We start from the raw sequence: 21,636 nt of genomic DNA, 5'->3' as shown, positions 1-21,636 counted from the left end.
TAAGGGCACTTAAAATAAATATTAACAATAGAGCGCTGTGAATCATATCTGACACAAAAAAAAGATTTTTGATTTAGATTTAGTTTCTGATGACAATCCCTAACAACAGCACATCACATAGCCAGTGGAAGGGCCAATAAAAACTGTTTTACAGCATCATCTTTTTCTCTTTTACATTCACCTGTTTCTTACTCATCTAGAAGAATCACCATGAAGCTAAAATACAGTCAGTTTACAGTATTGTACAGTACAAAAAGAAAATTCTGGACTGTGAAAATCCATACAGACATAATTTAAAAATAAATACTTTAACTTCGATATACTAATATCTACTTTATACCTACAAAAAGAATCAATGTAGAAAAATCAAATCAAACCATCCATTTACATTAAGGTCTAAGATGATGTGTGCTATTATAATCTACAGGTAGATTTACCTCCTTCGAAACAAAGAATTGACATAGAAAAACAATATATTTACAGCCAACATGACACTGCAGTGCTGTCCAGGAGGGAATTAGACTTTGCATCATTGGCTGAAAACAGCAGCGAGTAAAGCACGCCCCAGTCCCTTTCTTAAGTTACATAAATCACATGAAAACATATTCTTTGCAGCAAAAATACAGTGGTGGTGATACAGTTTCCAATCACAATAATTTACAGCAGCATAGGGACATGAAAGCAAACTGTACATTAAAAGTTTTCCTTCTGCCTTAACGCTCTCCCATGATGCACTCGTGCAGCGGCCGCATGGATGTTATCTGCAGCAGGCCAGCACACTCAGAGAGGTGTGGCCATCCAAGCTGCTGTCTGTTTCAGAGGCCATGGTGGGGTCACTGCTGGGGTCACTGGGCTCCGTGGACATGGATGAAACGTCGTTGGTGGAAGAGGAAGAGGAGGACGTGGGCTGCGGGGGGCTGTCGATCACTGCTGCACCTGTGCTGCGAAAGAACACATCAGCAAATAGGCTTCATTGCGATATAAGGGGGGTGCTGTTTTGAGGTTTTCTGGTGAAAATGTGAGTAATCGAGGGGGACCTGCTAATTATAAACTCACAACAATTTATATTAAACATATTTTAATAAAAGTGGCTACAATTCGGAAATCATGTGGAATTTCCTCTTCCAGCTAATTATGTTTGGCAATTTCTGTTTCCAGCTAATTATTTTCAGCCACCATCTTGTCTGCAACCAGGTCCTCTTGGAGTCATCTGACAACAGTCCACTCTCAGATCATAGAAATTATAAGTTTAGCTGTGAGGACTAGGGATTGGTATGAACATTTTTACAAATAGCCTTTGATTTAGTTCACTTTTCAGAAAATTAAATTGATAAGGTTAAATCTTTAGGATTTATTTAACTCAATATAAATCAAATAATTCCACTAAAGCCAGATTTTTTTTTAATGTACTGTAATAACAACCTAAAAGTAAAAAAAATGATTACATTTTCAGTGTAGCTTTTATACTATGCAGATACAAGTTAACAGTGTGGGAAAAATGTCCACTAAACCCCCCAATCATATTTTGATTTTTATTAAAGCATTTCTAGTGGAATATATTTATTTATTAATATTCTGTTTTTAGGCAAAATAAAAAAGCTGTCATTTTATAGAACATAGTTTCTGCAGAGTGGCATTAAAAACTCACAACTGAGTTGTGGGCAGAAGTAAGCCACCACTGATCTCCCATCATCCCTTTGTTCACTACTTCCTCCCTTTAGCTTACAGCCCCTAACAAACTCAACCTAACATCACCAGTGAAACAAAAAGGGCAGATGATTTTTTTGAAGTTATCCAGCTGTAGAGTTTTGAGCCAGATGCCAGTACAGACGAGAAAAACAAGACGTACATGGATCTATTTGACTACAAGAAGATGAATCAGAGAAGGGAGCTTGTGCATTGCGTATCTTTGATGTCACAAATACATTCTTTAAATAGCATTTTTCCATTTGCTCCTGATTCACCACAATTTGAATTACGTAATACTCTGAAGTGCAATTTTAATCTTAATTTTCTCTATATATGTCCTCCATCAGAAGAAATGCCACAAGTACATGTTAAAAACACAAATTTCACTGAAAATGTATTGCGGTTTTTGCTTGATTTTAAATTTTAACTATTGAAATGATCCACAGTTATTAAACTTTATTTTTTACGTTTATTTTCCAGTATTCTAAGAATTACTCACCTAAAGGAGGCGGCTGGCCTCTTATCACTCCATTTTTCGTCCATTCCTCCCACTCCGTGACTTCCTTATAAATTAGCTCTGCAATAAAAGGGAAACCAACAGTTAAGTGAAGCCGAGGACAGAGCCAAGTCATTAGGCAGCGTGTCATATGATTTGCTCAACGGTCAGGGTCGGTTGCACTCTCTGCCGTCTAAACAGCACCAGCTTTCTAAATTGGAGCAGCTTTGCTGGTATGATCTTTCTAAAAATGAGCCGAGGGTCATTATCACCTGACGGGCATTTGGATGAGCAAAGCTTTCCTGCATGACTGAAAGTGATAGTTTCTCATAGCCTTAAGTCACTCAGCAGAGAATCAAAGATTTCTGTAGCGGAAAACATTTTAAATGAGCACTGTAGGTAAAGTGATTCTATTTTGTTTTTCCATTTTTAGGAAAAATTAAGCTTCCACTGACTGTAGAGTGATCATAGCATCTGAGCTTTACAACAAAATCTGTCATTTGTGGTCATTTCACACTAAATAATGTGTGGAAGAATCCATCATTTCTAGATTTTTACTGTTTAAATCTACAGTTTCCCACTTTAAAAAACAAAAAAAGTAAATGAGTTTAAACAAAATTAACTCCCATATTGGGTTACGAAATTCCTGATAAAGAATTTTGCCTTTAAATAAAGTTTTATTTACTTGGTTATGAATTGTAATGACAAAGGGAAATGGTTTGAATTAACTTGAGTTGATATCAGTTGTTGGCTCTGTGTATTTGACAAATTTGGACTAGATTTAAAGGCAGTTGACCCTGATCTTTTGATAAATAAATACATAAAAAACTGAGTTATTGGAAACAAAAATCCTTCCAGTTTAGTTTTATTACATAGTAAAATATTAAAAAAATATATAAAAATGTGATATGTGTACACAAATTAGAAAAATAAAGGGCTTATAAAATCTATTGGACAATCAATGTGTTGGACTTGCTTATGCAAGATTCCCTAGTGGTTGTTTGGTGAACTGCAGTTTAGTTTTTTTTTTTTTTAATCTCCCATAAAAAGCTCCTCAATAGCTAAATTTATATTTGTTTAACTAATTTAACAAAAGTAAATAAACAAGCAAACAAAAACAGGGAAATGCACACTAGTAATATTAAGTAGGAAAACAAATGTATTAATTTATTTTAATCCACTTGGTTTTAGCGAGAATGCGCGAGTGGTGTAGTTCAGTGTTGTGTTCACAGCGTTGGTGTGCGGCCGACCTTTCCACTCTTCCACTGTATGCTCCCTCTCGTCCAGATGCTTGTCTGGGATCTTAGGAGGAGGCTGACGAAGAGAAAACAACCTTTATTTACACCTTTCCATTTCCAAAGAGAACCACCATAATGGATCACACAGCTTCATCCGACTGCCACTTACTGCTTCCACTTCTGCTGGATCATACCAAACGTTAATGTATGGATGCTGCAGGGCTTCGTCTACAGAGATGCGCTTGGATGCGTCAATCACTAACATTTTAGATAGGAGATCTCTGGCTTGGCTGGCTGAGGGGAGACACAGCAAACAGAGTTGGTTGCATTATATTAATCTTGCGGTTATGAATGTGGTGAAACTGCACAACAATTAGAGTACGGTACCTTTAAGTTTATTGTGATCGGAGTCAGCGGGGAAAAGCACGTCTGGGAAAAGTTTCTCGAAGCTATATCCGGCGTACCGGGGTCGGTTTTCCACGTAGGTTCTTACTGACTGATTGAGCTTCATCAGAAAGTCCTGAGAAGGAGTTCCTAGCTGCTCAATGACCTTGTTCCACTGGTCAATGTCTAACGAGGAAATGTTAAGGGAAAAGTGCTCACATAGACACACCAGATCACCAAAATAACATTTAACTTTCTTTGAGGATCAGACCCCAGCAGAGCTCTTTAAATCTGTAGACAAACTCATCCAGATGACATGATCAGATATGAAGCCTGGTACTTTGAGAACCCAAAAGATTATATTTTTTAAACCAGTTGTTTAAAATTTGGAAATATGATAAAGAAAAAAGTGTTTCTTTATTCATATAGTTGTGTGATTCCATCCAAAAATCAGAAGTAGGGGTGCAACAGATCACGGATTATCTGAACAGATCCAAGGTTAGGCATACTTGTGTACCGCAACAACATATTTTACATTTTGTTTTTATAAATAGGCCCAAATATATGTTTTGAAGCTTTTCAAAAAATGTGTTTATCTTTTTGATTTTTCATGTTGTTTTTTTCTTTTTTTCCAATCCAAAAAATTATCCAAACCGTCACCCTAAAACAGGGAAACAATCCGAACCGTGAGTTTTGTGATCTGTTGCACCCCATTCAGAAATAATATCTTATGAACTAGTGGAACTATGTCCTTGAAAACTACACCTTTTTTTTCATTTTTTGCGGGGAAAAAAAATGCATAATCCAAATTATAAGACCACTGGGAATGATAATAGTAGATAAAAATGATTAAAATGGGTCTTTAAATAATAAAACTTCTATATTCTCTTTAGAGATGCAGATTTATCTTAAAAATTCCCAGTCATATCAATAACTTTTAAACAAAAACCTCCAAACCATGAAACTACCTCAGCTCAGATGTACTGACTTAATAATCACACCCTCTTTGAGTTTATGCTTTAAGTGCTTTTTTTAAAATCAGCGTAAGATGTTTTTCCATAATTTCCTTCCAAAATAAAAGCTTCTAAAGGGTTCCCACACAAGCGGAATGATGGTGGAATGACGGTGGATCTCTTCACAGAGAACAAAACAATGGCAACATGAGCGGTGATGGGGAAGGATACGATCAGTGCCGGGGAACAACACACTCCCCCTGATCATCTCAGCTACAATGCAGCCCACTGACCATACATCCACTGGAGGGGACATTCAGATGACAGGTCATGCAAACAGAATGATGAAAAGAAATGAACAACAAAATGAGAAGAATGTCAACAGAGTGGCAGAGATGAATGAATGGAGAGCATGCAGGAACCAGCAGATGAAAAACAGCAAAGCGCTTTAAAAAAGTGATAAGAATGGACTATAAACAGGATCAAAAAAGATGGTTAATTGAGACAACTGCAAGGATACAGTCTCTTCCTGGGAAGAGGATTTTATGTCGGACCATTTCTGCCAGAATGCAGCCCACAGACCATATGTCCACTAGTGGAGTGGAACACAATGAACAAAGCCAGTAAGAAGTGAGAAACGCACAACAGGTTAGTTTCACAACCAACTTATATTATATCCACAAGCATTTCAGAGGGTTAAAGTGAAATTTATTCTGGTTACAACAGGTCAAATAGAAAATTCACAGCATCACAGAGCTGCCAAACCAATCAAAAGTGGTTAACGTTTCAGCACGGCATTCACCATTAAGTCATTAACTCACCATTAGCTTGGTAGCCCATACCCAGGATGACTTCTGGCGCTCTGTAGTAGCGTGTAACCACGTATGGAGTCATCAAGAGGCCTGTAGCAGCCGTTCGGGCCAAACCGAAATCCAAAATTTTAAGAGTGCAATCAGATTTGACGACTATATTGCTGGGCTTGAGATCCTGTGGAGACAAAAGCATCAAAGATTTAGTTTTGTTTGGTGTACTTGAATTTACTGTGTTTTTAGGAGAGTAAATTTTTTAATATAGTCTAATGAATTGGGACAATCAAGACACTGTTTATTTTCAACTTTCTGAAGCCAAAGCTTGATATTTATGTATTTATCACATTTTCAATGGGTGTGGATACATTCTATATTTTTATAACTCTAAAATATTTTTCTTGGACATTTAAAATGACAGAAACGAATCTATTTTCATCAATTTCATTCTTATTTGTCAGAGAAAACACAAGGCTTTTTAAATCCAGAAACCAAATCAACTTAATGCCTCAATTAATTTAATCCAATGATTCATTTTCCTTTTTTCAGTGATTTATTGTGTCGAGTTTTGTCTATTTTTGTAAGAAATTAACATTTATGTAAGAAAGTTCTAAATTAGTTTAGTTTAAAACACAAATTGTGTGCAAGAACAAGTATTTAAATATGAATTTTCAAAATAAAATCAATAGTTAACCTGTGTTTTAAATTGTCAAAATTAGAACTTCATTGCACTTATTATTTTGACAGTTTTCACATGTTTTTTTTAAAGATTTTTCTTCCCTAATCATTACAAAATATCAACATTTTTGAGCAGAATTTCCTAACACATGACCAACGTTTTGTCTGTGTTTCTGGAGGAGGATGCTCGCTCTAAGTGTCCTTCTAACCACTGAATCAAATCAAAAAGTAATACATCCAGCCGCCACGGCCAGTTTAGAAGCTAGCGGTCTGTTTCGATTCGTGTTGTTTCACAAAGAAGGAAAAAAACTGAGATCTGCTCAAGGACATTTAATAGCAATTCTCACTTTTTATCAGAAATATTTAAGAAATGAATTACTTTATAGCCTATATTCAAAGGGTTGCTTAGCAACAAAGCCCAACACCTTCTCCCTAAGATGGAGTAGACTGATGGCTCTTCCACTTCAGCACCGTGCATCTCAGCAGTTCAGGGCTTCACGCTGCAGAGCCCTAACCAGGCTGGCATGTGGGCTTTGAGGCCAGCTGCTGCTTACCCTGTGAATGATGCCTGCAGAGTGGAGGTGCTTGATGCCACACAGCATTTGATAGAGCAGATAAGACAGCCGCTCGTGGTCCAGCTCCATCTGAATGACCTGGCACAGGTTGGCGTCCATCAGCTCCATCACCAAGTACCTGACAGAGGAGAAACAGCTCATAGCTCTGGCACAAAAAACATGATTATCATTTATTTTATAGAGGTACTTACACATCTTGGAATTCCTCTAATGACTTTTGTGGTGAAAATACATTTAGGAGGCCGATGATCTGTGGATATTAAGAGCAGTTAGCTAAAAACATTTTGCTAGATATTGCAATGCTATAAAATGTGAATAAAAAGGACTCAGACTTACATTTTTGTGGTTGACATATTTCATGAGTACTAGTTCTCTGTAGGCTCTCTTGGCATGAGTCTGGTTTTGAAACGGCCGACTTAGCTTTTTGATGGCGACATTTCGATCAAGGGTTTGATCGTACGCAGAGCTGCAAAGACAAAGATTTGAAGGTTTTTTTCAAAAATACAAAGACAAAAAAGGTACATTTCAGTTTCAACCTAAACCAAAACTACTAAAGTTTGTGTTGGCAGAGAAAATCGGACTCACCAGACGATTCCTTGCGCTCCTGAGCCGATCGGTCTCAAGTTCTGGTACCGCTTTAGTACCGTAAATGTAGAATCGCCAACGTCTACGCTGTAAAACTCTTTGTCTTTCTTGTTTTTGTTCATGGTGAGTTCTTCAATGAGCGATTTCTGCGCTTCCAAAAAAGTCCTCTGTGAAGACAGAAGCAGGACGGAATCATTGGATAATTAGATATCAAAATAGTTGCAGTAAATTAAATTCTCTGAAGTTGCGAAAGCAGATTCGGAAGAGGAAAAGAAATGCACATCTAGGTGCCAAGAAGAGCAGCTTCCCACCCTCAGCACCTCTGCAAACAAGCCGCGAGGCGAATGAAATTTAACTCCTGCCACACTGGAAAACCAAGCCCAGAGATAAATCCTCTGAGTTTGGAGCTAAGCCCAGGACTCCAGCTTAGATCTTCACGCAGGTCCTCCACAGACACCAGAACCAGGTCAGGTTTCATCACGGCTCCACAACTTTAACACGTTTGCTTCAATATGAAACATTTAAAAATTAAATCCACAGAGCTTACATTTCTTGACTTCTTATGTAAGAAAAAGAGGCGCCCTCCTCATTCATCGACTCTCCCGACACACAGCCCATATCAGGAGGGATGTAATTGCCAGAGTGAAGTGAGTCAGCTCCCCTTCTGTTCCTCCAACGTCACAAAGACGTCCAGAGCATCCACCTCCTTCCAAACATGAAAATAGACGCTGCTCCTTTTTATATTCCGCACAGGAAGACCACTGACCTCCTCTCAATTATGAAAACGTATTGACATTTGAATTTAGAGAGTTGCATAAATTAGTTACTCGTCATGATCAGAGCTCAAAAATTTAGTCGTTTCCAGTGTTTTTTTTATACAAAATAACTGGGTTGTTTGGATTTCGAATCTATATATTGCTGCAGTTTTTGCACCCAGGTGTCATCCAGGTATGGACTTCAGAGAGATGCGATGGCCCAAGAGCACAGAAAAGCAGAGTGCACTTTCATTTATAGGATTGAGCAGTTTTTCAAGGACAAAGAAGTCAAATTTTTGTATACATTTAAGCAGAAAAGATGCACTTTCACCCTTTTATTTCAGAGAAAATGGAAATAAAGGAATATCTAATAGAAATTAAACCAATAGATTGACAGATAAGAAGCTGATTGCATGGATGATGAGCAGAAACCTCCCCTCAGAGCTTTAACCTTGACCACTAAGAGCCGCCAGCAGCCCGGAGGTTCATCCTGCTGGGATGCAGCCCCGCGCGCTGATATGAAGCAGCCAGATTAAGCCGGCCGGAAGGGGCATCACTGCGGGGATAATGGCCCCCGTGATTTGACAGTTTGAGTGCGGATTCTAGCTCCAGCGCACCGAAGGCCCCTTCTCCCCGAATGTAGGGAGGGCCGATGGGGGTTTTTTATTGATAATCAACCGAGCAACCTGCCCGGTAAAATCGGCACGCGCACGGCGACACGCGACCCTCCCCCCACGGCCAAACAATAAAGCACGTCTGAGGCGCTGAGGTGAGAATCTTCATCTTACCTCGGAGCTCCGATCCGCCCGCAAACGTCGCGGTTTCCGCGCTGGAAGGCTCCGGAGCGGCACGCGAGACGTGGACGCCGCCGCCGAACGATGATTTATCCCGTCTCACGGCTTAAAAATAACATGACCTCACCAAATGCAATGCCTACGTCTCCATCTGCCTGCTGCTGACGGACCAGAACGCGCAGTGCGCACGCATGCGTGCCAGCAGCACGTCACCGGAGGACGGACACACCCACCTCACTTCCGCCTGGACGTCCATCAAATTAAAATAAATACATAAAATTAATAAATAAGCACATATTAATTTAGAAATTAGTCAAAATGTATAATAGCAAAACATAAATGCATGATTTAAACTTTTTATTCATTTTTGTTTTCTCTAAATCATGTAATTTATGGACCAGGTGGCACACATTTTGAAGTTTCTCTCTGTTTTTGTTGTCTCCTTTTTATTTAAACTGAAATAAATGTGTACTAAAGTCAAAAATATTCCAGTATTTAAATGTTAAAACAAATTCAAAAAATAAAATAAAAAGGGTTGGAGCCACATCAGTTCACAAAAAATCCACTAGGTGGCTTTTCTGCCCCTGTTCGATCAAAGATATGCAGTCAGACTTTCCCTTGCATTGTTGCAGATTTAGTATCAAGGTTGATTTATTTTGGCTTTTATAGCCATCCTTCAAACATCAATCTGATCATCTTTTGATCTAAATCAAAAATTGTTCTTTTAATTAACATTATGCCATTTTCAGCCTAAATCATAAAAATCTGAGTCATTTTCTAGGACGTAGTTTCTGCAGAGTGGCAATAGGCTACATTAGAAAGTTGTGGGTGGGACTGTTGGTGCAAAGTAAGTCTGCCTCCATTTCCCATCATATTTGTTTACACTCTCTCCCACTAGCTTACAGCCCCTCACACCTCTAAAGGTGTGGCACAGGATAGCTCAGTTAATTCTGGTGAGCGATTCCACTCAGTTGAGCCTCGCTTCCACTGAGTGGTTTGTTTTTACCGGACATGCATGGTGTAGATTGCATAATTGTAGTACAACAACTCGAAAAGCAACAACAATAGAGGTCATCCAGCATCTTGTCTTTTTCTTGCTTTACTTTTTGAACATCGTATAACAGGAATTTAATGTTTTTTGAAAGATGATTGCGGGCGGCTAAGAAGAATACTGCTGTAAAGAAGAAAACGGAATCGCTAGCTTAGCGCTATATTGGTGCTTTTTATATCGTCATCAATCAGTAGGTGGCAACAGCCAGTCCGCCTCAACCATTCCGTTCTATTTTTCTATGGACCTACAATGGATGAGGGCCCTCAAGAGGTACGGGTCCGAAATGTTCAATGGATCCATTTAACAATGGAAGCACTCAAAATACTGGACCGTACTGGACTGGTCAGTGGAAACAAGGCTTATCCTAGCATTAAAGGTGCAACAAAAATGGCGAGCAATATTACCACTATCCAGCTTTACAGCTTTGAGCCAGCTGCCAGCTCGCACGAGGAAAACGAGTACATGGATCTATTTGTCTAAGTGGAGGGATCAGAATGGAGCAGAGCAGGGAGCATATGCTTGTCATTGTACATCACACCTACAAGCTTATTCCACATGCATTTTTGCATTGATTTACCGAAGTTTGAATAAATAAATACCTAGCAATGCAATTTTAAGCTTAATTTTCTTTATGTATGTCCTCCATCAAATTGTTGTCAACTTGTCAAAAACATGATGTTTATTCAAGTGGATCTGTAAAGACTAAAACTTGGCAGAAACAAAAGCATGTTTTTATTGAAACTGGAATTTTTTAACTCTAAAAACGAATTTATTGAGCACACTTCAATTGATTTTGTAAAATGTTTTTTTTTTAAAGCAACAAAAGAACTAAAGTAAGTATTCATTAGCAAAAATGTAAGTTTTCTTTTAATTAAAGACTCACTTCAATGAAAAGCCTGTTTTGGTTGTTTTTAATATTTTTAGTAGCATTTTCTCATGATGGAGTACTTATATGAAAAAACTTAGGATTAAGACTGCATTTCTGAGTATATCCTTATTTAAATGTGATGCATCAGGAATTGATAAAAACCTGGTGGTTAAAAAAGCTGATATTTGGGACGCAGCCACTGAAATAGGCGGGCCTAAGTCTTCCTGCTCCTCTCCATTCTGATGCATCATGCAGACAAATAGATCCATAAAACATCTTTATTTTCATCACCCGAACGGTGCAAAATGTATGGCTGGATAGCTCTGGTATTGCACGCCAATTTTGTTGCCCCACTAGTGTTGGGTTGTGAGGGGCTGTAAGCTAGTGGGAGAGAGTAAACAGGAATAATGGGATATCAATGGAGGCTTACTTCCTCACTGCCAGTCCCATAACTCAGAGGTGAATTTCTGATCAACTATTTTGCAGAAACTGTCTTATTAGACGTCAGGTTTTTTTTTTGTTTGTTTGTTTGTTTTGGCTAAAAACAGCACAATTGTAATTAAAAGACCACGAAATACATTTAAGATCAAAAGATGGTCAGAGTGGAACTTCACTTGAGTATAAGTAAATACTACTCCATAGGCTATGTTGTGGTATACTAACTGAATGTTTCTTCGTTCTAAATTATCAAATTTCAAGTTTGTAAGAGAGTACCTATAAATAAAAGTATACTGTCTCACTTTTAGAATAGGCTGAATAAACTTGTAGTACACTGAAATAGAAGATTTTAACTGAGTAACACAAAAAACAAATCAAAATAAAGTCACGTGATCACACATTTAGTCATCACTTCATACATTTATAAAGCAGCAGGATTGTTTTCATTCCTTTTTTTAAAAGTATCTTTAATTTTTTTCTTTATTGAACAAAATAATAAACTATGAGAACATGTTTGGTAAAATCATTCATTTTTGAAGACTACAAAAATATTTAATTAATGGTAAACTTCCATTTTCAAAATCGACATTATTTACAAATTTAAAAAATATATAGTTTTTTTTGCTTCAAACTGGATGTTGTCTTCTGCCCATCACATAGTGGAATAATAAGGAGTGGATGCATAGGCTCCGCTCTGCAGACCTCTAGAGCACGTTAGGTAACGTGAAGGCACCATCCGCTCCACAACGCGCCGTACCGTACCGGGCCATGCTCGAAGCATGTGACTTTAAAGCTGCGGAGGACTTTGGATAGAACTGCGCTGCTGACAGAGCCATGTAGCTTCTCCCTGTCGCTTACACCTGCATCCCGGATCTTTTACTATTTTTTTCCTCTACCCCCTCTCAGGATTTTGCGCAGACGCCCCGGGGCCTGCGCAGAGGAGCGCGTAAAAAAAAGGAAAACACACCGGACATGGACAACCCAGCGTTTTCCGCAGCACCACAAACCTACTCCGGTTCCTTACCCCTTGCTCGAGGAGAGCCCGCAGTGTGATGATCATCGTGGGGATGCAGCCCCGCAGCAGAGCACCGTTTGTCGTTTGTCCTTCCCTGCGCTCTCTTTACTAGCGCACCTACGCGGGGATCCACCGCACCTTTGGGCGTCAGACGGATTTAGTTGAGTCGGTGTGTGGCTGATCTGATGCCACCCGCTATTGGTGGCTCTGACCTGTCACTGTCAAACCGCGATGTTAATCCAATCAAGTGTTTAACTGCGAGGAGCTAAGAATAGCGCCAATTACTGTAAAAAGTTTCAGCTCCTCAGCGTGGAGCGCGAGGTTAAGGGGGGAAAATGAATCGGGCTGCATGTATAGTTAATGTCATTGATGAATCACCTGCCAGAGCAGAGCAGCCTTTACAGCGAGGACATCACAGCAGCATTGCGATGATCACAAGGATTACTTTGGATCCGCGGTGGGAGCTCTGAAGATAATAGCCTGCAAAGGATCAGACCGCTGACAAAGCTTACATATGCTGCCAGGTAATTTCCCCCTTTTCCACTCCATCACATCTCACTCAGACACTTTGCTGAATTTGCTCTCCTTTCCATTTGAAGCATCTGTTGGATAAGTTTGATTTTTTTTTTTAGTTGAAGGGAAGTGATGGGGTTCAGGCCTTCACAAACATAACAACTGCCATTGCAGCTTTACAGAAACACGAGCTTTTACTGTCACCTTGTTGTTACAGGGAAATATGAGACCCACATCCGGAAAAGGCATGTTGTCCTAAATTTCCCAATATACACTGCACTCTATGGATGCTTCATGTTGACTACAGGGTCAGAATATGCAAAGATCCTCCCAGCAATCAAGTTTGGAGTAAAAATTGGGGTGCAGAAAACACTTGTTTCTCTTCCAATTCTAACTAAATAACATAAAACACCTGTTTTTTTTTTTAATAATTCAAAATAAAGTATAAAAACATCCAAATGTCATTGAAAGTTGCAGCCACACACAATAGTAAACAAAGCATTTTACTGCTTAAACTTTTCAGAATGGCTTTTAACTCTCAGCATTTGGAGTTGATTTTTCTTATTTTGTGCTGTTTTTTACACGTTTTCTCAATTTCAAATGTCCTTTATCTTTTTTTTTTTGCAAAGCACTTGATGGGGTTGCTAAATAAATAAAGTTTCATTTATTCAAACTGAGCAGATGCTCACACCAACATTGATCAGATTCCTTTAGTCTACATCATAATGTGTATCAAAATGAGTTGATCCCAAGGCTGACATGTCTTATTATAAATATATTTCCGTTGTTTGTCTTATTTAGTTTTATTTTGGACTTGATTGCTTGAAATAAACCATTTCCAAATCCAAAATAAGTTTAAGTAATAATTTACAATCCTCAGTTTGTTTACTATATTTGTTCCATTTTTTCACACACTCCCGTTGGATACATTCATCTGTAGAGACTGATTTAATCAGGCCTAAAGTAATCGGGTTGGATTAAAACAAAGAGAGCAAGCTCTATTCTGTTACTGCCCTAAAAGATTTTTTTTCCATCACACACTCGTGTCATGCATGCTCACGCAAAGATGTGATGGAGTGAGAGGCTCAGCTGCTGGGGTTTTCCGACTTTACCATAAAAAGAAAACAACCTACTTCCTGTGGCTTGTGGAGTTAATTTGATTTGACACCCAGGGGGAAAATTGACATGCACATCTTATTTAAAGCTATTTTTTGCAATACTTCACATAATTGTATTCCTCAAATCAGAATTGGTATGTTCTAGTTATTTTAGTTGAATTTTAAATGTATTTCTGAAAGCTCTTATCATTGTTTTGAGATTAAAAAAAAGTTTTACCAACGTTACAGAAATGGGGAAAGCACCTTTAACGTACGTACTTATGTTGGTGCCACCCGTATGTTAAAAAAAATGACGTAACAGCTGTTATGGTGCCTTCATCACAGCTCCCTCAGACGTGACCTTAGGTCAGAGGAAAGCCTGTTACCAAATGAGAGTGGCTTAGAGATCACATACAGTAAAACTTAAATAGTCGTCAGCTGGAAAGTATCTTAATTTTCTGACAAAGTTCTTTGTTGTGCCTTATAATCAACATTGTACGCAGGTTTAAAAAATAAAAGCATGCACATAAATAAAAATCAATGCAATTTTTTAATATATTTTAAAGTCTATTGACTATTAAATATTTTAGAATTTTACTTTTTATTGAGTGTATTTGTTGTAACACATGCTTTGTGTGTCTTCAGGTGTGTGCATGGACTGTGGGCAGAATGAGCAGCACATTTGTTACTTTAGCTGAGGTACTGGAGGCGCGAGGGGGACCTCTGCTGGAGGAGGAGGTGTGGTCTTTGCTGCTGGGTGCTGCAGAGTGTTTAATGGATATTTCATATAGGGGTAAATAATCCTTTTTTGCTGTTTTTACTTACGGTGCAACAGTTTTATCATAATCTCTGCAATGTTTCAAGCATTCTTGCTTCTGCTTTTTGTTTCAGGTCACAACAACATGTGCAGTATCATCAGCCCAACCACGCTGCTGCTGTCAGCCACTGGAAGCTTAGCATTTAAGAACTGTGGCCTGTCGGATGAGGTTTCTACCTTTGCTGCTCCAGAGATGCTGCAAGACCAAGCCAGCTCAACCAAACCTGCCACGGATAGGGTCAGTGCATCTGTCCTGTCATTGGTCCTCACATCTTCATCATTACAATGATCATGTGCCCATGCAGCATTTCAGAGTTTTTGGTTACACAATATATAATATATCAATAAAGAACCTTAGAGATGAATCCAGTCAGGAGGTGTAAAAAATTGACATTTATTCTAAAATCACTTTGCTGCTGAAGGTCAACTAAAAGCATAATTACGCCATCTTGTGGCGTAATTGAAACACTTGCTCTCAAATTTAATTTTAACTGATTTATATTGATTTCTTTCACAAAGCTTCTTAGAATCATCTGAGATAATTCACATTTAAAAAGTAAAAAAAAAAAACTATTTAAGCACACTTATCCTTGAAGGAACAGTATAAAATAGTGTTTTTAGATTGTAGTAATAATTAGTAATATAAATAAATGGACAGAAAGTTGATAACATGTAGTTTGCATGTAAACTTTTGATCATAATTGCTATGATGTAAAAGTTTATGTTAAATATTGTAAATATAAACCTGCAAATTGGTAAGAATGAGCCTAATTCTTCTTTCTTCATTCTTCTTTCGTTCTTCTTTTCTTTTTTTTTTCATTCTGCACCTAAATCTAGTCAATACTTTCACACCAGAGTCAGTACTTTGGATGATACATGCAATACAAGGGGTTTAAAGTGCCATGTTTTTATAGCAAAAGGTTGCTACAAAATTCAAATTTTTGCTGTTGCACTTTAGTTTATGTTTTTGATGTCACTTTTAAGTTGCTTCCTTTATAATTTTTGGTACCACTTTAAATGAGATGCTGGGTTGACAAAGATAGTAAATACATTTGTTAAGCTTACAAGGAGTTTATTAATATGGCCTTTGTAGACAATTGTCTCACTTTAGATATTAATGAATCTTACTAAGTATGTTAATAAACCTTATTTGGCTTATTATGGTAATAAATGTCTTACCAATACCCTATAAACACATTCATAATGTTTGTTAATGTGTTAATAAAGCTTATTAAGTGAAAGCTTTTAAAGTGTTACCTAATTTTAATTTTGATCAGTATTAAGTCTTAGTTTTAAGGAGAAATGTCACAGCTCTAAGAATTGTGTTAACATTTTAATGCCAGAAAATGCATTATCTGAAGGATTAAGATTCAAAAACATTTAAGAAAATAGTTACAATAGAACAAGCAACTGAATAAAAATGTTTGTTACATGCTAGAAATGCTGTTTTATGTAATTAATTTAGCCTTTTTTGGAATCTATGTTATTTTTATATCTATATAGTTTGAATAAAAACTTATTTATGTAAAAAAAGAAGTACAATAACCCCCAACATCATAAAGATTGTAATTTCCAAAGAGATGGGAGGAGTCCCCGGAAAGAATCATGTTCCAAAATTAGTTTAAAATGTAATGACTAAAAATGCATTATTTCTCTGTTATTCTATAGTGTAAAAATCAAAAGATGTACAAAGTAGACTAAAAAACAGCAAAAAAGTGATTATAAGCTGCTTTTCCCTCCTGATATGCCAAAATAGATAGAACTTCATTCATTCCACAATGAGGAAATTGATTTGTTATAATAGCTAGAAACACAACAGATAATAATAAAATATTGTTTCCGCACATTTATTTGTTCAGTGTTTTTCTTATTGTTTTTGAAAAATGTGAGTTTAATTTTCAATTCTGTAGCAATAATTCATCTTGTTGAGTAACAATTCATGAGTGTTCCTTCATTACAATATTATTTACTTGCAAATTAACAACATGTATTGAAAATTAGGTTTTTACATCCCTGAAGATAATAGAGAACAACGGAATTACACTAAAATGGCCAAATAAATGTGAAACATGCATTTCTACTTTCATACATCTGGCTATATTACACTACAACCTTGGAAAAACCAAAGCAGAATTAAAGTAACCATAACTTTGATTCTTTAAAATTGACATTTTTAGAGGCTAACTTCATAATTTTGGCTTTGTTTTATAATTGGCTGCAAATATTACTCCACCTGAACAGTTTATTTGGTCTACAGATGCTGGTGTATTCTCTGGGAATGACTCTCTACTGGTCAGTTGATTTTCAGCTTTCTCAAAATCAGGTAGGAGCTCCTGACCTTAACCTTCTCAGAGTCAAAGGTCACCCACACTGAGATAATAATTTGATCTCTTCTTGTCAGCCTGTCCAGTTGAGTGACCATCTGAACAGCCTCCTGCTCAGCATGTGTGAGGACCTGGCCCACCGCAGGGTAAATCTCAACTCCATCCTGGAAGCCTGTGAATCTCAGTTAAAAGCCTCCATGCTGCTGCCCCCTGCCAAAATCATCAAACAGCTCGTGGAGGAGGTTTTCCATGAATCGGTGAGCCGTTTTTCCTCATACTGGGTGTGGCCTTCTGTGAAAATGGCTGCTGATTGCAGAGTTGTCTTGATTTTCAGATGGACCAGAGCTCGCTGCCAGACAGCAGCGTTCCTCTAAGTGGAAGGAGCCAGATGATCAGAGAAAGACTTCATGGTGAGAGTGCTAAGTTAAGCTAAATCTTATTATTTTTGGGAATTAAAAAAAATCTCATTACCTACTTCAAGTCACCATTCACCAAATATTTTCTTGAAATGTTTAGACTCATGTGTCTTTGGAGTCAAGACATTATACGGGTCAAACGGATTAAACTCTTAACCCCAAAGATTAGGCTCCTGTGAGAGCCAATAATCAGATACAGAGAGCAGAGGATTCCCCGGACTAAACCCCTCACTCGTCTCAGTTCCGTCCAAACATCTTAGTGTTTTTGGAGATCATAGAGACTGGCAGATTTCAAACCTTTTTGTTATTTTTCCTGCCTTTCCTGGTCAACAGGAAAGCGAGGGCCGTTTTCAGACTTCAGCGATGGTAGTGCTGAAGGGAGGAGGTACTCCACAGACTCGGATTCAAAGTCAGGTGAGCATGACTAAATGCAGACTTTTCTCTGCTCTCAAAATATTGTTGAATGTTCGCTTTACTTGTACAACTGTTTTGTTCATTAGCTGTATAAAAATGGAGTGTAATGTTTTAATATGTTGTGTAGGGAGTCTGCCTCAGAGACCTTGGAGGCAGAGACCGAGAAGCTCTCCCACAGTGCTGTACCAGTCATCTTTAGAGAGGCATGTATTTAATGCAAACATACTATCAATGCATCTTCATTACTACTATGCTTTAATAAAAATAACACTGAAATTTTGTTTTTTTGCCAAAGCTTCCTTCCATTTTGTGTTAAACTCTTATTGTTGTTGCTTTTAAAGATCCACTCTGACCTTCTTTTGATCTATTTTAAAAGCATTTCCAATGGTCTTTTATTTACGATTATGCCGTTTTTAGCCAAAATAACAACCTCTGAGTCATTTTCTAGGACATCATTTCTACAGAGTGGCAGTATTTAATCATTAATTTACCTCTGAGTTGTGGGCGAGTGCAGTGTGACTCTGCCCTCATTTCCCATGATCATCCCTTTAGCTTCACTCTCTCCCGCTAGCTTACAGCCCCTCACAACCCTAATCTAACACTACCAATGCAACATAAAGGGACTAGCAATATTGGAGCCAGGTCAGACGTGGAAAATGAAAACGAAGACATACATGTCTGCAAGTGGAGGAATCAGAATGGAGTGGAGCAGGGAGTCACTGCAGAAGGCTTTATTCAATGGGATTTTTCAATCTTCTCCTGATTCGCAATGATTTGCATAAAGAAATATTCAGAAACACATTTTTAACCTTAATTTTCTTCATATATGTCCTCCACCATCAGAAAACTGCTACAAGTACATGTTACAGGTTATTTTGTTGTCATTAAATTCTCAAAGTGCTTGAAGCACCATCTCTGGCAGTCAGGAGGGATGAAATATTGTCATCCGAGTGGGTTATACATCCTATATGTCAATCACCTTGTGTTCTACTACAGTATGTTGATGAAAGTTGCTCCATATTTAAAGTGATTGGTTGATTGATTTAGAAAAAGTAGTTTTTTTGTCTTCTTTGTCATTTTTACCAATACAATATGCTTGTGTCTCTCATTAGACTCCATCGTGGTGTCCATCGCAGAGATAGCAACAGCAGTTGGCTGGGAAGAAGCCCTCATCACGATTTCTCCCCCAAGATATCAGGCAGATCTCACAGCCCGTCCATCACCTTCAGTGAGTCCTCGCTCAGCCTGAGTCAGAGAAAAGCAAAGGTAGGAGCAGAAACGTTTTCTAACTTGTTCATTTACATAAACGCACAAGAAAAATGTCTGTAGAACAGAAAATGATGAGAACTTAAAGTAACAAAAGCTTAAATGGTTTTGCACCAAAACTATTGTGTTTTTAAGGCACTGGGTCCTGAGTTCATAAGAATGCCAGACGAACAGCAAATCCTGCTTGAGCTTCCAGGATCTATTGTGGTAAACTATTGATTTCAACTCATTGACCCTATTTCTATCAGCTGTTGTAAATACACATGTCTGTCTGTTCATGTTGTTTCTCTTGCATGCCAAACTGTCTAAAAGGGCATGCTTGTTTTTCGTTTTTGACATTGAACCAGTGTGTCTTTTTTTGTTTTTGCTTTGCCTTTCTGTGCATGCATATCTCTGTGTTTGCACACCACAGTCCAGAAAGGGCCATTCCAGTGCGTCTCAGAGAGAAGTGACTGTAGTGCTGCCTAACGGACAGTACATGGTTGTGCGCTGTGACATTAAATCCAGAGCGAGAGATGTGTTTGACATGGTGGTGGCTCACGCAAACTTGGTGGAGCACTTTTACTTTGGTCTTTCCTTCCTAGATGGTAAGAGGACATGTGGTGGGACCTATTCTATCTTGAATTATTTTCTTTTAATTATCAAAGAAAAATTCAATTCAAAATATCCAATAATATCTCCTTGAAGTTTAATTGATAGGTAAACTGGTTGTGAGAAAAAGGGCAAAAAGAGGCTTCAAATGTATGTTCTTTGCTGCTTTGCAGATGATGAATACTTCTTCTTGGACCATGAAACAAAAATCTCCAAAGTTGCACCTGATAGTTGGAAAAAAGGCCAAATATCTTCCTTTGTGGTGTTTCTCCGAGTCAAATTTTTTGTTGATGATATCTCCTTTATTCTGTAAGTGCAGCGGGAGCCTGCTGGTCTACTCGCATAGCAAGTTTATTTTTAGAAATTGATTGAGAAGGAAAGAGCTATTCTTTTTTTTGTTAGTCATTATTTCCTGCCTTCTAGGCACAGACTGACTCGTCACCAGTATTACTTACAGCTGCGTAAGGATATCCTAGAGGACAGACTTTACTGCAACGAGGAGACGGGCTTGTTCCTGGCTGCTCTTGCTCTTCAGGTCGAGTTTGGTGATTACATGCCAGAGGTACAGTTGAAAAATCATTTGTTTTATTACCACATTTAACAGTTTGCATCACATTTTAATAATTTGTTTGTATCTCCAGTTGTATGGGAAGAATTATTACCAGCCAGAGTACTATGTGTCCAGAAGGATGCTGGAGAAGCTTGCTGTGCCCATCATCAGGGAGGAGTTACCAAGGCTTCACGCAAGCCACGCCCATTTATTACCAGAAGAGGCAGAAATTGAGTACTTAAAGGTATCCAAGCGACTCTTGCTTTCACTCAGAAAAAGATCAATTTGTCAAAACTCTAGAAATGTAAAGTTGTAATTTCTTTGGTTATATATAAGCAATTTAATAAACACACATATATTCTCTCACAATTTGCTTGTAAAACGTTTCTACCAGATTGTCCAACAGCTGCCAGAGTACGGAGTTATGTTCCACCGAGTGGGACGAGAGAAAAGGCCGGTGATTGGAGAGTTAATTTTGGGAGTCTGTGCCAAGGGAACTATTGTCTATGAAAACAAGAACCACATCAGAACCGTCACCAGGCGCTTCCTGTGGAGAGAGACTGACTCCATATCAACTGGGGTAAACGATTTTTGTTGAAGCTTTTATTGTTTTTTTAACACTTTAATAACATCAAAGGCATGAATTTGAAATTTAGTATAAGATAGGACAGTTGGATACTCTCACCGATTCTTACAAAAACTTTTATTTTGAAATTTGGGGGACAAATAAATACATTTTAGATAAAGTTCGAACATTTCTGAAATTATGTATTCATTTTTGTTTGTTTCCACATGTCTTACTTAAGAAGCATAGATTATATATTATACATTTTCATACATTTAGTTTGAAAATATAAAATATTAATTATTTAGACCAAGTAAACTATGCATTATTTTGTTTATTCTGTCTTTTAAGTTGATGCAGTGATAATAGTTTTCCGTGTGCATAAAGTTTCTACGATTTATTTTTCAGTTTCATTGTTTATGTTGATGTAGTTGTTGTAAAACAACACTGCTCCCAATACAAATGAGCTAAAACTGTTTTCAATTAGAAATGAGTTGCAGAAATAAGCTTTTCAGTTTTTTTGACATTTCTACAGTAACCTGTCGTTTTTTGTTTGTTTGTTTATTTTACAGAGGCGTAAACTGGTTATTGAATGTGGTGGACCAAGTGGAAAAAAGCACAGTTTTGTGACAGAGAGCACAAAAATAGCACAGTACCTCCTTAACCTCTGCTCAGCACAACACAAGTTTCACAGTGAGATGACGTCACGGCAGCTGAACCACACCATGATACCTGGTGGGAAGCCTTCTGATCTTGTT

The 21,636-nt window shown here is 37.9% G+C and overlaps 2 protein-coding genes across 9 annotated transcripts in view; one reads left to right on the top strand and one right to left on the bottom strand.

Annotated features, from left to right (window-relative positions):
- Positions 1-61: 61 nt before the first annotated feature.
- On the bottom strand, positions 62-12,474 carry mapk8a (mitogen-activated protein kinase 8a). 4 transcript variants are annotated; one of them, XM_024296589.2, is made up of 12 exons: positions 12,335-12,474; positions 7,405-7,571; positions 7,156-7,285; positions 7,011-7,069; positions 6,799-6,937; positions 5,582-5,747; positions 5,281-5,352; positions 3,811-3,993; positions 3,593-3,717; positions 3,436-3,499; positions 2,189-2,266; positions 62-941 (listed from the first exon to the last, which is right to left on the bottom strand). In XM_024296589.2, the coding sequence occupies exons 1-12, from the start codon at positions 12,368-12,370 to the stop codon at positions 925-927; spliced, it is 1,236 nt and encodes a 411-aa protein (XP_024152357.1). In that variant the 5' UTR covers positions 12,371-12,474; the 3' UTR covers positions 62-924. The 4 variants fall into 4 exon arrangements, with proteins under 4 accessions (XP_024152357.1, XP_024152352.1, XP_024152353.1 ...); XM_024296584.2 differs by having other exon boundaries at positions 62-936; XM_024296585.2 differs by lacking the exon at positions 5,281-5,352 and adding an exon at positions 4,992-5,063 and having other exon boundaries at positions 62-936.
- Positions 12,475-12,712: 238 nt separating this feature from the next.
- ptpn20 (protein tyrosine phosphatase non-receptor type 20) overlaps positions 12,713-21,636 on the top strand; it is a 28,454-nt gene continuing 19,530 nt past the window's right edge. For all 5 annotated transcript variants that reach the window (XR_002921887.2, XM_024296580.1, XM_024296579.1 and 2 more), the window contains exons 1-16: positions 12,713-12,849; positions 14,581-14,728; positions 14,827-14,990; positions 17,010-17,075; positions 17,154-17,333; positions 17,411-17,486; positions 17,826-17,906; positions 18,034-18,109; positions 19,019-19,172; positions 19,308-19,379; positions 19,585-19,759; positions 19,937-20,072; positions 20,187-20,325; positions 20,405-20,557; positions 20,708-20,893; positions 21,451-21,613. Coding sequence is in view for 4 of the 5 variants with exons in the window: in XM_024296580.1 (XP_024152348.1) it covers positions 14,605-14,728; positions 14,827-14,990; positions 17,010-17,075; positions 17,154-17,333; positions 17,411-17,486; positions 17,826-17,906; positions 18,034-18,109; positions 19,019-19,172; positions 19,308-19,379; positions 19,585-19,759; positions 19,937-20,072; positions 20,187-20,325; positions 20,405-20,557; positions 20,708-20,893; positions 21,451-21,613 (1,945 nt within the window). In the remaining variant the exon portion in view is untranslated. The remainder of the gene's footprint in view (positions 12,850-14,580; positions 14,729-14,826; positions 14,991-17,009; positions 17,076-17,153; positions 17,334-17,410; positions 17,487-17,825; positions 17,907-18,033; positions 18,110-19,018; positions 19,173-19,307; positions 19,380-19,584; positions 19,760-19,936; positions 20,073-20,186; positions 20,326-20,404; positions 20,558-20,707; positions 20,894-21,450; positions 21,614-21,636) is intronic.

This window comes from Oryzias melastigma, linkage group LG15 (genome assembly GCF_002922805.2).
Source record: "Oryzias melastigma strain HK-1 linkage group LG15, ASM292280v2, whole genome shotgun sequence".
In the NCBI taxonomy this organism is placed as follows: Eukaryota; Metazoa; Chordata; class Actinopteri; order Beloniformes; family Adrianichthyidae; genus Oryzias; species Oryzias melastigma.
This window is presented reverse-complemented; position numbering and strand designations above follow the sequence as displayed.